General features: G+C 52.3%; 1 protein-coding gene across 2 annotated transcripts in view; it reads right to left on the minus strand.

Annotated features, from left to right (window-relative positions):
• Nucleotides 1–13,949, minus strand: part of LRP5 (LDL receptor related protein 5) — a 140,714-nt gene that overhangs the window by 102,744 nt on the left and 24,021 nt on the right. For both annotated transcript variants that reach the window (XM_050758106.1, XM_050758105.1), the window contains exon 2: nt 796–1,192. In XM_050758106.1, coding sequence (XP_050614063.1) covers nt 796–1,192 — 397 coding nt within the window. The remainder of the gene's footprint in view (nt 1–795; nt 1,193–13,949) is intronic.

Genomic DNA, 13,949 nt, shown 5'->3' on the forward strand with positions numbered 1-13,949 from the left:
AAAAAAAAAAAAAAAAGGCCGGGCGCGGTGGCTCACGCCTGCAATCCCAGCACTTTGGGAGGCTGAGGAGGGCAGATCATGAGGTCAGGAGGTCGAGACCATCCTGGCTAACACGGTGAAACCCCGTCTCTACTAAAAATACAAAAAATTAGTCGGGCATGGTGGTGGGCACCTGTAGCCCCAGCTTCTAGGGAGGCTGAGGCAGGAGAATGGCATGAACCTGGGAGACGGAGCTTGCAGTGAGCTGAGATCACACCACTGCACTCCAACAAGGGTGACAGAGCGAGATTCTGTCTCACAAAAAAAAAAAAGAAACATAACTATGGAATCTCAAGGGGAAGTAATTCTCTCAACCATAACAAATCCTGAAAGCTGAGTTCTTTTTTTTTTTTTTTTTGAGACAGGGTCTCCTTTGTCGCCCAGGCTGGAGTACAGTGGTGGGATCACAGTTCACTGTAGCCTCGATCTCCCAGGCTCAAATGATCCTCCTACCTCAGCCTCCCAAGGAGTTGGGATTACAGGTGCACACCATCACACCCGATTTTTTTTTTTTTTTTAGAAATGGGGTCTCACCATGTTGCCCAGTCTGGTCTTGAACTCCTGGACTCAAGTGATCTACCCGCCTTGGCCTGCCAGAGTGCTGGGATTACAAGCATGAGCCAAAGCACCCCCCACGAACTCGTTTTAAGATTCACATCTTTTTTCTGAAAAATAACTTGGGCTCACATAAATTCGAGAGAGAAACGGTGACGCTCCCCGCCCCCTGGACCCAGGCAGAGTCGCGGCAGGGTTTACCCGTGAGCGGGATCCAAGGCGATGGCCCTCGGCTGGTCAAGGTCCTGCCAGAAGAGGACCTTCCGGGATGTGCCATTGAGGTTGGCGACCTCGATGCGGTTGGTCTCTGAGTCCGTCCAGTACAGCTTCTTGCCCACCCAGTCGCAGGCAAGGCCATCGGGCGAGACCAGGCCGGAGATGACCACATTCTGCACGGCGGCCCCCGTCTGGTTCAGGTAGGTCTGCTTGATGGCCTCCTCGCTCACATCTGTCCAGTACACGGCTCCCTTGGAGAACTGGAAGTCCACTGCGGCCGCATCCTCCAGGCCACTGACCACAATGGTGGACTCCAGCTTGACTCCGCCAGCGTCCACCAGCCGTACGTCCCGGCGGTTGGCAAATAGCAGGAGTGGCGAGGCTGTGGGGCAGAAGCAAACCGTGAGGGCCACTGGCTAAGCCAGCAGGACACACAGCCCTGGGATGCAGCACTATGCCCAGAGCACTCCTGGCACTGCCCCACTCATGCCCAAGACCTCCAGTTCCTTCCTCCCACCCCCAAGGCGCTCTCAGGAAGTTGCCTGGGCGGCCCCGGCCCACACCATTCAGAGGCTCCTGCAGCACAGCAAACAGCCTTCTTACCGCACTCAGTGACAGCAACTGGTGTTTTTTTTTTTTTTTTGAGACGGAGTCTCGCTCTGTCACCCAGGCTGGAGTGCAGTGGCGTGATCTCTGCTCACGGCAAGCTCCGCCTCCCGGGTTCACGCCATTCTCCTGCCTCAGCCTCCTGCGTAGCAGGGACTACAGGCACCCGCCACTGCGCCCGGCTAATTTTTTGTATTTTTAGTAGAGACGGGGTTTCACTGTGTTAGCCAGGATGGTCTCAATCTCCTGACCTCGTGATCTGCCCGCCTCGGCCTCCCAAAGTGTTGGGATTACAGGCGTGAGCCACCGGGCCCAGCCTAGCAACTGTTTGTTTACCACCTGCTACGTCTGTTCCCCCAGGTACGGGTGACCCTTCCTGCCACACCCACCACCTCCCACGTCATCCTCCAGAGGCTGCTGGGGCCCTGTCCTGTTCTAGAGAGAAGCCACATCCCCTTTGTTGGCCTGACACAGAGGATGGGGACATGAAGGCACAGCCCTGGTCATGCTGCCTGCTATAGACCCAGCCACAGTGCCACACTTTTTGAGGGGTTCAAAGCCCAGGCCAGACAGAGCCTCCAGATTCCCTTGTAAGTCTTTGACCACTGTCCAAGCTCAGGCCCCTTTCTTTGGCCTATGGCCTCTGCTCCCATCCACCCCGTATTCCATATTTCTCCCACCCTGCTTCTGGACATTCCTACAATGAACACATTTAAAGGGTCACTCTGGAATGCCACCCCTTGGCTCAGACACCTTTCACAGCTCCCTGTGCCAGTGCCATGCAGAACAAGGTCAGACTCCCTAGCCTGGCCTCCAAGGCCTTGGCCCCTGGCCTCACCTACACTTCCCTCCACCAGCCCACCCCAAGCATTCCTGATCTGCCTGCGGCTGGGCTGGCTCCGTCACCTCCCTCTGCACCCCAGCCCTCAGCCCCTTCTGCCTGTGCAAGAGGCCTCATCTCACAGCCAAGTGTCTTATTCCCACAACAGGCTGAATGAGAATCAGGAGAGGTCTTGAGACCATCACCCCACCAGACACCTCAGACCCCAGGAGGGTCCAGCAACCCCCAACACAGACTCAGAGGGACTAAAAAGCCACATGAGGAGTGGACACGAGGAGGTAAGGGCCTCCAGGGAGCTCCATCAGTCCGTGTCTGCTACCAGCAGGGCTAGGCTGGGCTGGCCACAAACACCTCCAAAAAACCTCTGAAGCCTTGGCTCAAAACAGCTGACATTCCTCATGAAAACTGCAGATCCCTGGGCCCTCCCGTGCAGATAGGGGAGCCCGGCCAACCCCACATTCCCATCTTCATCAAGAAAGAGAAAGCCAAAACAAACTCAACTCAGGCAATGACAGTCACGGAACTGAATCCTGTAGCTAGTTCAGTTGGTTTCATTTCAGCAGGGGAAAGATTTGCAGCCTCTATGAGGGCACCCGGGAGCACAAAGGACCAGAGTATGGCCCAGGAGACCCCAGGGCAGTGCGATAGATAGTTCCAAGCACGGGCCTCCCTGCCAAGACAAGCACTGGCTCAAATCCTGGCCCCTCCTGTTCCCAGGGGATATTCTCCGATGGATGGGAGGACACACAGAGGACCTGAGGCCAGGAAAATGACAGCGGAGACTCCGCCACCCCACCCGTGCTGTCATGACCTTAGGGCTACAGTTCTTCGTGGCAATGAGGGACATGGTGAAAGCCAAACAACGGGAAGGCAAAGGCAACAAATAAAGACAAATGGGACTTCATGGAAGTTAAAGATTCTGTGCATCAAAAGACACTGTCGAGAGAGTAAAAAGGCAACCCCACAGAATGAGAGAAAATATTTCCACATCATAGATCTACTAAGAGATTAATATCCATGAAATATAGAGAACTCCTAAAACTCAACAATGAGAAAACAACCAACCCAACTCAAAAATGGGCAAACAACTTGAACAGACGTTTCTCCAAAGACGACATATAAATGGCTAATAAACACATCAAAACAGGCTTAACATACCCTTCATCACCAGGGAAATGCAAATCAACACTACAATAAGATACCGCCTTGCACCAATGAGGACGGCTACTATCCAAACACAAAACACCAAGCGCTGGTGAGGATGTGGAGCAACTGGAACCCTTGTGCACCACTGGAAACATGTAAAATGGTGCAGCTACTATGGAAAACAGCATGGCAGCTACCCAAAAACTTAAACATAGAATTACCACAGGACCCAGCAATTCCACTTCAGGGTATATACCCAAAAGAACTGAAAACAGGGACACGATCAGATATGCATACACATTGGATCACGGCAGCATCCCTCCCAACAGCTAAAACATGGAGGCGGCTGGGCATGATGGCTCGTGCCTGTAATCCCAGCACTTTGGGAGGCTGAGGAGGGTGGATCACCTGAGGTCAGGAATTCGAGACCAGCCTGGCCAACATGGTGAAACCCCGTCTCTACTAAAAATACAAAAATTAGCCGGGCGTAGTGACGGGCACCTGTAATCCCAGCTAGTTGCGAGTCTGAGGCAGGAGAATCGCTTGAACCCGGGAGGCAGAGGTTGCAGTGAGCCAAGATTGTGCCACTGCATTCCAGCTGGGGCGACACAGCGAGACGCTGTCTCAAAAAAAAAACAAACAACAACAACAAAACAAAACCAAACATGGAAGCAACCCACGTATCAACTGCGGGATGAATGATGAGACAAAATGTGCTCCATCCACACAATGGGGTATTATTCAGTCCTAAATAGGAAAAAGATTCTGGCCAGGCGCAGTGGCTCACACCTGTGATTCCAGCACTTTGGGAGGCCAAGGCGGGTGGATCACCCGAGGTCAGGAATTCAAGACCAGCCTGGCCACGATGGTGAAACCCCGTCTCTACAAAAAATACAAAAATTACCAGGCATGGTGGCACGCACCTGTAGTCCCAGCTACTAAGGAGGCTGAGGCAGGAGAATTGCTTGGACCCGGGAGACAGATTTTGCAGTGAACCGATATCGCGCCATTGAACTCCAGCCTGGGTGACAGAGCAAGACTCTGTCTGAAAAAAAAAAAAAAAAAAAAAAAAAAAGGAGATTCTGACACATGCTACAACATGGGTGGAACTTAAGAATGTTATGCTAAGTGAAATAAGCCAGATACAAAACACAAGTACTTTATGATTCAGTTTATATGAGGTACTTATGGTAGGCAAATTCATTGAGACAGAAAGTAGAATGGTGGGACCAGGGACTGGGGGAGGAGGACTGGGGACCTGCTTAAGGGGGAAGGTTTCAGTTGGGAATTAAAGAGTTCTGGGCCGGGCGCGGTGGCTCACACCTGTAATCCCAGCACTCTGGGAGGCCAAGACGGGCAGATCACTTAAGGCCAGGAGTTCGAGACCAGCCTGGCCAACACGGCGAAACCTTGCCTCTACTAAAAATACAAAAATTAGCCAGGCATGGTGGCTCACAACTGTAATCCCAGCTACTCGGGAGGCTGAGGCAGGAGAATCGCTTGAACCTGAGAGGCGGAGGTTGCAGTGAGCTGAGATCAGATCATCCCATTGCACACTCCAGCCTGGGTGAAAAAGCGAGACTCCATCTCAAAAAAAAAAAAAAAAAAAAAAAAAAAAAAGGAAAAAAAAAAGAAAACAAAATCAAAAAATGGGATGTTATAACTGCAGCGGAACTGGACATTCTGACCTCTCACAAGAGGAGATGGCCACAGCTAAGGCATTTATCTCCAAATCTCACCCCCTCCCTTCCCCAAACAGGTCCAAACAGATAACGAAGAAAACCCAGGGTCAAAGGCGACAATTCTGCAGCTCACAGGCAGGGCCCCCAGGCCCTACCCCTGACTGGGCTGCGGGCAACATCCCTCGGGCGGGGGAAGGCAGCTGCTCTGGGACACCAGCTGAGGGGTCTGTCTGCATTTCCCCTGCGCCACCCAGCCTGCTGGCACCCCAACTCCAAGACACTGAGTTCCCTCCACTCGGTGAGGCTGCAAGGGAAGAGCCCAGGTCCCTGCCCCCAGGCCCTGGCATATTCTGGGGAGTGAGCACCTGCTACCAGAGGTCTGGCCAACAGGTGCACCGAAGGATGAGATGCCAGCCTCAAGGGGGTCCGCAGGCGCACGGGAATCACACCCAGGATGCGGAAGCGCCTGGGGCCTTCAGAGACCGGAAGCAGCACTGAGGCCTGGGGGCAGTAGGGGCCTTCGCAGGGAAGACAGTTGTGTGTGAGACCCAGAGGGCATTGGTGGCACAAGCGGGTGGAACCATCACCAACAAGGACACCCACAGCACACCCAGGCCAGGTGGCCCCCACACGGTGTGTTCCCGCTCATCATCCTGGCCGCTGGGGCAGGGATGACTGAGACTCCCATTTTGTGAATGAGGTCAACTGTGCCCCATGCCCTGGCTGCCCCTGTGGCAAGGGCCCCCAGCTTGTCCCCACTCACCAATGAAGGTGGATCCGCCCAGGCTGAAATTCCACGGTTCTTGGAGTCACAGGCCTTTTGAGAAACTGGTCCACCTCCTCAGACACACACACACCCAGACACACAAACACATACACACAGTGCTGTCGCCCAGGCCCCATGAAGTCCCCCTACCAGGGTGAACCCAGCTCCAGCTGGAGAGTCCCCTGCTAACACAGGCACAGAGTGGGACTAGACACGGAACTTTACTCTAAATCAGCTTCCTTGGACAACAATGACACAGACTGTCTCGGGAGACGGCGAGCCCCCACCACCGCGGGTGTTCAAGTAGGTGGGGGACCGGGCCTGCCAGCCCTGTCCCTCACCAGGCAGACACTGGTCCCAGTGTGTCTGACGCTGGAGGATCCCACAGACAAGGCCTCCCATGGGCTGTGTCTTCCAGGCAGGAGGGGAACCCGGGTAAAGGCAGGCATACCTGCCCTTAGGGGTAGTCCACAGTGCCCAGCAACCCAGTAAACCCTTCCCCACTACAGCTGGAGGTCCCAGCGGGGAGCCCTGGCCAGCCCAGGGGAGGGAGGCAGGAAACCCTGAGTACAAAAGCCCTAGCTCTGCCCTGCTTCTCCCCAAACTGGAAAGACCACATTTCACCACAGTTTACACTCTCGGCTGTTCAGGTGCATTCTTCAAAGGCCAGAGATGGAGGTGTTTTTTAATTTCCTGTGCTTTTCCCAACCCACACTGGGGGAGGCCGGGAGAGCCGGGCAGCAGCGGCAGGCCCCGGGGACATCTGTGGGCACAGCCAGGGCGAGGCCCGTCGTGGCAGGCAGGCTCCTTCCAGGAGCCGCTTTGGCTTCTAAGACACTTAGAAACAACCACACACTCAATTTCTAAGTTTAAGAGGAACCCACATCGCTCTCCCACCACCTGGGGAGCCGGCTTTCCTTTGGAAGGACCTGGCAGTGGCCCCAGGGTCCACAGCAAGTAGGAGGGCTCTGTGTGGGTGGCCCCTGCCCTTCCCCAGAAGGCAGAGATGGCACCTCCTCTTCTGCTCCTGCTCCTGCCCACCAGGGCCTGTGGAGCTCTGGGTGATGGGGGCATCCTCTGAGGGGCCCCATGCCAAGGCCCTACAGCCCCCTCTTCTCCAAAGAGGAAAGAAACCCAGACAAAGAAAACCCAGCCTTTGGTGGGGAGAGGGGAGAACATGGCAGGAGCAGAACCCGATGGGAGGGAGAGAGAAGAGCAGAGCAGCTGGCTCGGTAGCTCACACCTATAATCCCAGCACTGGCTGAGGAGAGAGGATCATCTCAGGCCAGGAGTTCAAGACCAGCCTGGGCAACATAGCAAGACCACATCTCTACAAAAACTTCTTTTAAAGCTTAAAAGAAAAAAAAAAAAAAAAAAGCGAAGAGGACAGTTCAGGAGAGAAGCCTGTAAAAGCAGCACACTAAGGAAGAGATGCAGCCCAGGCAGCAGGAGGGGCTGGCTGGCCACGGGCACTCACTCCTCCAGCAGGCGAGCGCCCAGCACCAGCTGGCCCACCCAGGCACCCAAGACACGGGCCTGAATGGCTCCGTATTCCTGTGGGTGGTAATAAACAAGCAATAAACATAGCCAATAAGGACACCTTACTAATGTTACATCATAAATGCTGCGGATCAGGGCAACAGTGCAGGGTCAAGTGGGTCGGGCAGTTGCATGCTACATGAGACAGTCAGGGCAGGCCTTGCTAGGAGAGAAGGAGCCGGCAGGCCTGGGCAAAGGTCCCGGGGTGGGAGCACACTGGAGCAGAGCGTGGGGGGGTCATGGCAGGTGCTGGTCCTCTGGGCTCCTTCCCACATGATGTGCCCATGTGGCCAAAGGCTCTCATTTCACAGCCCCCTGCAGATCAGGGGTCACAGCTACACAGCCCCCAGATACCATCAGAAAAGTGCCTCGGCCTGCTCCAGGTCATTCCATCCAGTGATGACCTGCTGACCTCTAGCCTGAGCTCTGGGCAGTGTAATTCCAGAAGGAGGAGAAAGGAAGGCAACAGACCTGGGGCGATGACGGATGCACAGGCTGCAGCAGACACCTGAGGCTGCACCTTGGAGCCTCAGTTCTGGGTGTGGGTGGGGGACAGACAGGCTGACGGCTGAAACAGCCCGCCCGGCCACCATCACACTCCAGGACCCACCAGATCACCATAAAAAACAGAAAGTCATCTGCCAGCTCAGACTGCAAAACAAACCTTTCAGAAAACACGGTGGGAACTGTTGCATCATGAACATAAAATAATTACGCCCTCTCCCCAGGGATCACCCCTGCAGGAGTCTGTCCCAAGAAACACCAGAAAGAAGGAAAAAGTCTTAGTCACAATATTTGCTGAGGCCTTATTTGTAACAGCAAAAAAAAAAAAAAAAAAAAAACTGAACGATCTCCAGCAGCAGGGGTAACTAGACTATTGTCTCCATGGAAAGGTGGCACCAATTAAAGTAGTAAGAAAATGACTGCGGTAACATCAAAAATGTTCGACGTGTCAAAACCAAAAACCACACACACAGCGTAACCGTGAACCATGATTTCTACTAGAATGAATGACAGTTATGAGAAAGTGCCAGCGGAGATGAAGATTGAAAAAGGAAAGGTGGCCTCATTAGGGAGACGAGTCTCTGGCTAATATATTGGTAATACTGGTAAATACATACTTTTTAATGTATTTTTAAATTCCAAATTCCATGTATGCTCCTATGAAGCTATTTGTGCAAATATTTTTTTCAGGACCGTACATCACAAGGGCAAAAGGGCCAGGTCAGCTCTCCAGCTCACAGTGACCGCTTCAGAGCAGACGGCAGACTCCAGGGTTAGCAAGCCTGGCTGAGACCTGGCCCACGAGAATCCCTCAACCCCTCCGACCTCAACATCCTGTCTGTGAAATGGGGATAATTACCGCACCTCCACATCAGAGAGTGCGAGGCTTAAACAGGATGCTAAATAGAAAAGTGCTCAAGAGGTAACAGCCGGCGGGGAGGGGGGGGCGGGTAGTGGGTAGTGGTTTTCACTAATTAAATGTTGCCCTCATCCAGGCCCCAGCCAGCTCCAACACAAAGCACACACCATTGACTCTGACTCAGGTGCCTGGATTCAAAGCCCGGCCTGGCCTCCAGCTGTGAGATTCCGGGCAGGATTTCCCATCTCCCAGAGCCTCAGTTTCCTCATTCATGAAGCAGGAAGTGATCATTCCCTTTAGTTTCTTTTTATTTTGAGACGGAGTTTCACTCTTGTCGCCCAGGCTGGAGTGTGATGGCGCAATCTCGGCTCATTGCAACCTCGGCCTCCCAGTTTCAAGCGATTCTCCCGTCTCAGCCTCCTGAGTAGCTGGGATTACAGGCATGTGCCACCATACCCAGCTAATTTTGTATTTTTAGTAGAGACGGGATTTTGCCATGTTGGCCAGGCTGGTCTCGAACTCCTGACCTTAGGTGATCCACCCGCCTTGGCCTCCCAAAGTGCTGGGATTACAGGTGTGAGCCACTGAGCCCAGCTGACAACTGCTTTTAAAGACACCTCTGGCTGCTGTGGAAAACAGCCTGGTAGTGCCTCAAAAAGTTACACATAGAATGATCCTATGACCAGTAATTCCACTCCTACATATGTACCCAAAAGAACTGAACCCCTCTACTCATGTATGTACACATACAGGTACACGCATGTTAACAGCAGTGCTCACATAGCCAGACATGGGAACAGCTCAAATGTCCATAACTGATGAAAGCATAAATGAAACGTAGTCTATTCACCACCTGACGGAGGTCAGAGAGACCATAAAAAGGAATGATGCATAAAAAGGAATATTATGACCAGGTGCAGTGGCTCACGCCTGTAATCCCAGTACTTTGGGAGGCTGAGGTGGGCGGATCACGAGGTCAGGAGTTTGAGACCAGCCTGGCCAACACGGTGAAACTTCATCTCTACTAAAAATACAAAAATTAGCTGGGCATGGTGGAGGGCGCCTGTAATCCCAGCCACGCCGGAGGCTAAGGCAAGAGAATCCCTTGAACCCGGGAAACAGAGGTGAGCTGAGATTGCGCCACTGCACTCCAGCCTAGGCGACAGACCACAACTCTGTTTCCAAAAAAAAAAAAAAAAAAATTAGCCAGGCGTGGTGGCAGGTGCATCCCTGTAATCCCAGCTACTTGAGAGACGGAGGCAGGAGAATCGCTTGAACCCAGGAGGCGGAGGTTACAGTGAGCCAACATCCCATCACTATACTCCAGCCTGGGCAACAGAGTGAGACTCTGTCTCAAAAAAAAAAAAAAATCCAGCGAGTACTGTTGTTATGTGAACTTTATCCCAATGGAAATGCAGATAATTTGTTTAAAAGGCACCATGCACACTGGGCAGGCTGGCTTCCCTTGGGAGCGTCTTCTTTTGCCTGGATTCCCAGTTGGTTTAATTGGGCGTAGAACACCTTCTTCAACCCCGGATTCAGGCAGCCCTGCTCAGCACAAACTCGGTATACCCCGCGCTCTGCTGTGGGTTCTTGGCACTATTAGGAGAATGTGAGGGGGTGATTCAAGTCTATCTAGTGGGTGCATGTCTGCCACTCCCAGGAATGCCCACTTCTGGCAAGTCAGTGTCAGAGAAAGGCCAGCTCGTGGTCCCTCCTGCCTTGAGTACCAGGACCCGTGATCAGTCCCCACCAGAGCAGAATCAGGAGTTTGAAAACCCAAGTGCCAGCAATCTCATTTTAACCCATGTAAGCATATCCAATATTTATATATAGAATTCGTAACAGATGTCTGGGCTTCCATTCCAATAGCCTATATTTTACACTGTTTATTTACATGGTTACACCAAACAAGACTCAATTCAAGGTAACCCAATCCTTTGCTACTATACCAAAATAAGCAACATTTTCAGTCCATGCCTTATTTATATTCACCAAGCATGACACTGGGCCTCCAACTGCTCATCGGAGCAAGCTGCAGCCTGGACACAAGCTAGAGATTAATCAGTCAGGAATGATCCTGCGTCCAGTGCCAGCACGATGGGAGAGACCGAGAAACAGAAGACATCAGGGCTCCAGAGTGAAGGAGCCCACAGGTTAGTTGGGCAGGATAGATATACACACACACGCACACTCGCACACACAAAACCACCCAAGAAGAAAAGGTGGTTTGAATGCATGGACAGGTAATGCCTGGAGTCTGGGGATGGATCAGCTGACTGCGGGTGGCCCAGGCAGGCTTCCTGGAGGAAGAAGACCTGGCTGTAGGTGGAGTAGAGAGGCTTCCTAGACAGGGAAGATCTGGCTGTGGGTGGAGTGGGCAGGCTTCCGAGAGGAGGAGGAGTTGACTATGGGAACACCTGGCTGTGGGTGAACCAGGCAGGCTTCCTGGAGGAGGAAGACCTGGCTGTGGGTGGACCAGGCAGGCTTCCTGGAGGAGGAAGACCTGGCTGTGGGTGGACCAGGCAGGCTTCCTGGAGGAGGAAGACCTGGCTGTGGGTGGACCAGACAGGCTTCCTAGAAGGGAAGAACTGGCTGTGGTTAGAGTGGGCAGGCTTCCAAGAGGAGGAAGAGCTGACTGTGGGTAGACCTAGCTGTTGGTAGACTGGGCAGGCTTCCTGGAGGAGGAAGAGCTGGAGCATCGAAAAACAAACATGACTTGGAGAATGTTGAGCATGCCCAGGCCTGACCCGAAGATGCAATTATGCACTCAAATTACTTAATTCTACTCACAGTGCCTCACAAACAACTTCTCTGACACCTAACACAGCTCTGGGCACCTTCTAGCGTCAGCTCCTCAAAGCGGTGATTCACGCTACTACCCTGCACACCTCCTCACACCCCAACCCCAGGGACGGGAGTTCTGCCAGATGCCAAAGCTCCAGGTACGCCTGGGTCTGCTTCCGGGCTCCTCTTGGTCTAACTGTCCACCCCACATCGGCATGACGTGCCGAAAACAAGGCTTTGCAATCTGCCCTGATGCCCGGGGAAGCAAAGCCCTCCCGATTCGTCTCCTTCAGAAACCCCTGGGCTGCCCGGGCCTGTTATACCCCCGACACATTAGACGGTCAGCTCCCCAAGTTCCACAAAGATCAATGCTGGCGTTTTTATGGCATTTTATTTACAGTTTTTACAATATAAAAAAGGAAGGATGCCACAGCTCAGCCAGCAGGACAGAGAAATCTATGATGCTGCTGCTGCACTATTGTTTGTGGTCAAGAAAGTCTGGTTTCAATCATTTATTAAATTGTGGTGGGAGATAGATGGTGGCAGTGGTTACCAGCAACATGAATGTTCTTTTTTTTTTTTTTTTTGAGACAGAGTCTTGCTCTGTGCCCCAGGCTGGAGTGCAGTGGCGCGATCTCGGCTCACTGCAAGCTCCGCCTCCCGGGTTCACGCCATTCTCCTGCCTCAGCCTCCCAAGTAGCTGGGACTACAGGCGCCCTCCACCTCGCCCGGCTAATTTTCTTGTATTTTTAGTAGAGACGGGGTTTCACCGTGTTAGCCAGGATGGTCTCGATCTCCTGACCTCGTGATCCGCCCGTCTCGGCCTCCCAAAGTGCTGGGATTACAGGCTTGAGCCACCGCGCCCGGCCAACATGAATGTTCTTAATGCCACTGAACTTCACACTTACAAACAGTTACAACGATAAGTGTTATATGTATTTTACCACAATTAAAAACAGGTAAATGCAGCTCGGGCGCAGCGGCTCACAACTGTAATCCCAGCACTTTGGGAGGCCAAGCAGGCGGATCACCTGACGTCAGGAGTTCGAGACCAGCCTGGCCAACATGATGAAACCCTGTCTCTTCTAAAAATACAAAAATTAGCCAGACATGGTGGCACATAACTGTAATCCCAGCTTCTTGGGAGGCTGAGGCAGGAAAATAGCTTGAAACCAGGAAGCAGAGGTTGCAGTGAGCTGAGATTCTGCCACTGCACTCCAGCCTGGGTGACAAAAGCAAAACTCTATCTCAAAAAATAAAATATATTAAAAAAAAAAGGTAAATGTATAGTATAGTAACATTATGGGCTATTACAAGCTACAAAAACGAATGACTTGGAACTACAGTTACAGCCCTCATTCAGGAGTTTGTTTTAAATGTGGGTTGGTCGCTAAGGCATATACAAAACATTTTGATGTTCAAATATTCCTAGACTTGGACAGTGAGCGCCCCTCTAAGCTAGCTCTTGTGTCCTAGAGGTCCCCACCAGTCCTCCAGAACTTCTTTGCTTTCTTACACAATAAGATGCCGCACGCTCAGCTTGTACCTCTCCTTGCCCCAGCCCTAGAACCAGCTTCTTCGTGGACAAGCTCTGGCTCCTCTGGGTGGAGAATGGTATTCAGAAACCCAGACCTGGGTGCTGGTGCACTCACTGCTACTTGGGGTCACTGCTTCTAGGCCTCTTTGCTGAAGGAGGTAGGAAATACATGTACAGTCCTCCTTCCCAGATTCCACACTTAAGCTCGCCTACTCGCTAACATTTATTTATATCTCCCAAATCAAACCTCGCAGTACTTCTGCAATCATTCACAGACTTGCAGAGTGTGAAAAAACTGAGTCACCACCACATGTTCCAAACTGAGGTCAACCAAGGCCACAACGCCCCATCTTCTTGCTCCGACTGTCGAGATGTAAGCAAGTGTCCTTCCCTCAGTCTCACTAGTGCCATGCTTTGCACATCATTGTGCTTTTTGTGGGCAATTTTGCTGTGTAAAATGTCCCCTGTACATATGCTGAAGTGCTGTGTAGTGCTCCTAGGTGCATGAGGCTGCCCCATGCCTTACAAAGAGAATATGCGTTAGAGGCTTTATTCAGATATGAGCTACTGCGTAGTTGGCCATGAATTCACTGTTAATGAATCAACAATATACAGTAAATAAAGGGCTTTTTAGAGACAGGGTCTCACTCTGCCACCCAGGCTTTAGAGTCCAGTGGTGTGACCTTGGCTCACTGCAGCCTCAACCTCCAAGGCTCAAGTGATCTTCCCACCTCAGCCTCCCAAAGTGCTGGGATTACAAGCATGAGCCACTGCCCTCAGCCTAAGGTGTCTTTAAACAGAAACACACATAACACAAGGTTACAGGCTGAGTGCGATGGCTCATGCCTGTAATCCCAACACTTTGGGAGGCC

Source organism: Macaca thibetana, chromosome 14 (assembly GCF_024542745.1).
Source record: "Macaca thibetana thibetana isolate TM-01 chromosome 14, ASM2454274v1, whole genome shotgun sequence".
Classification (NCBI taxonomy): Eukaryota; Metazoa; Chordata; class Mammalia; order Primates; family Cercopithecidae; genus Macaca; species Macaca thibetana.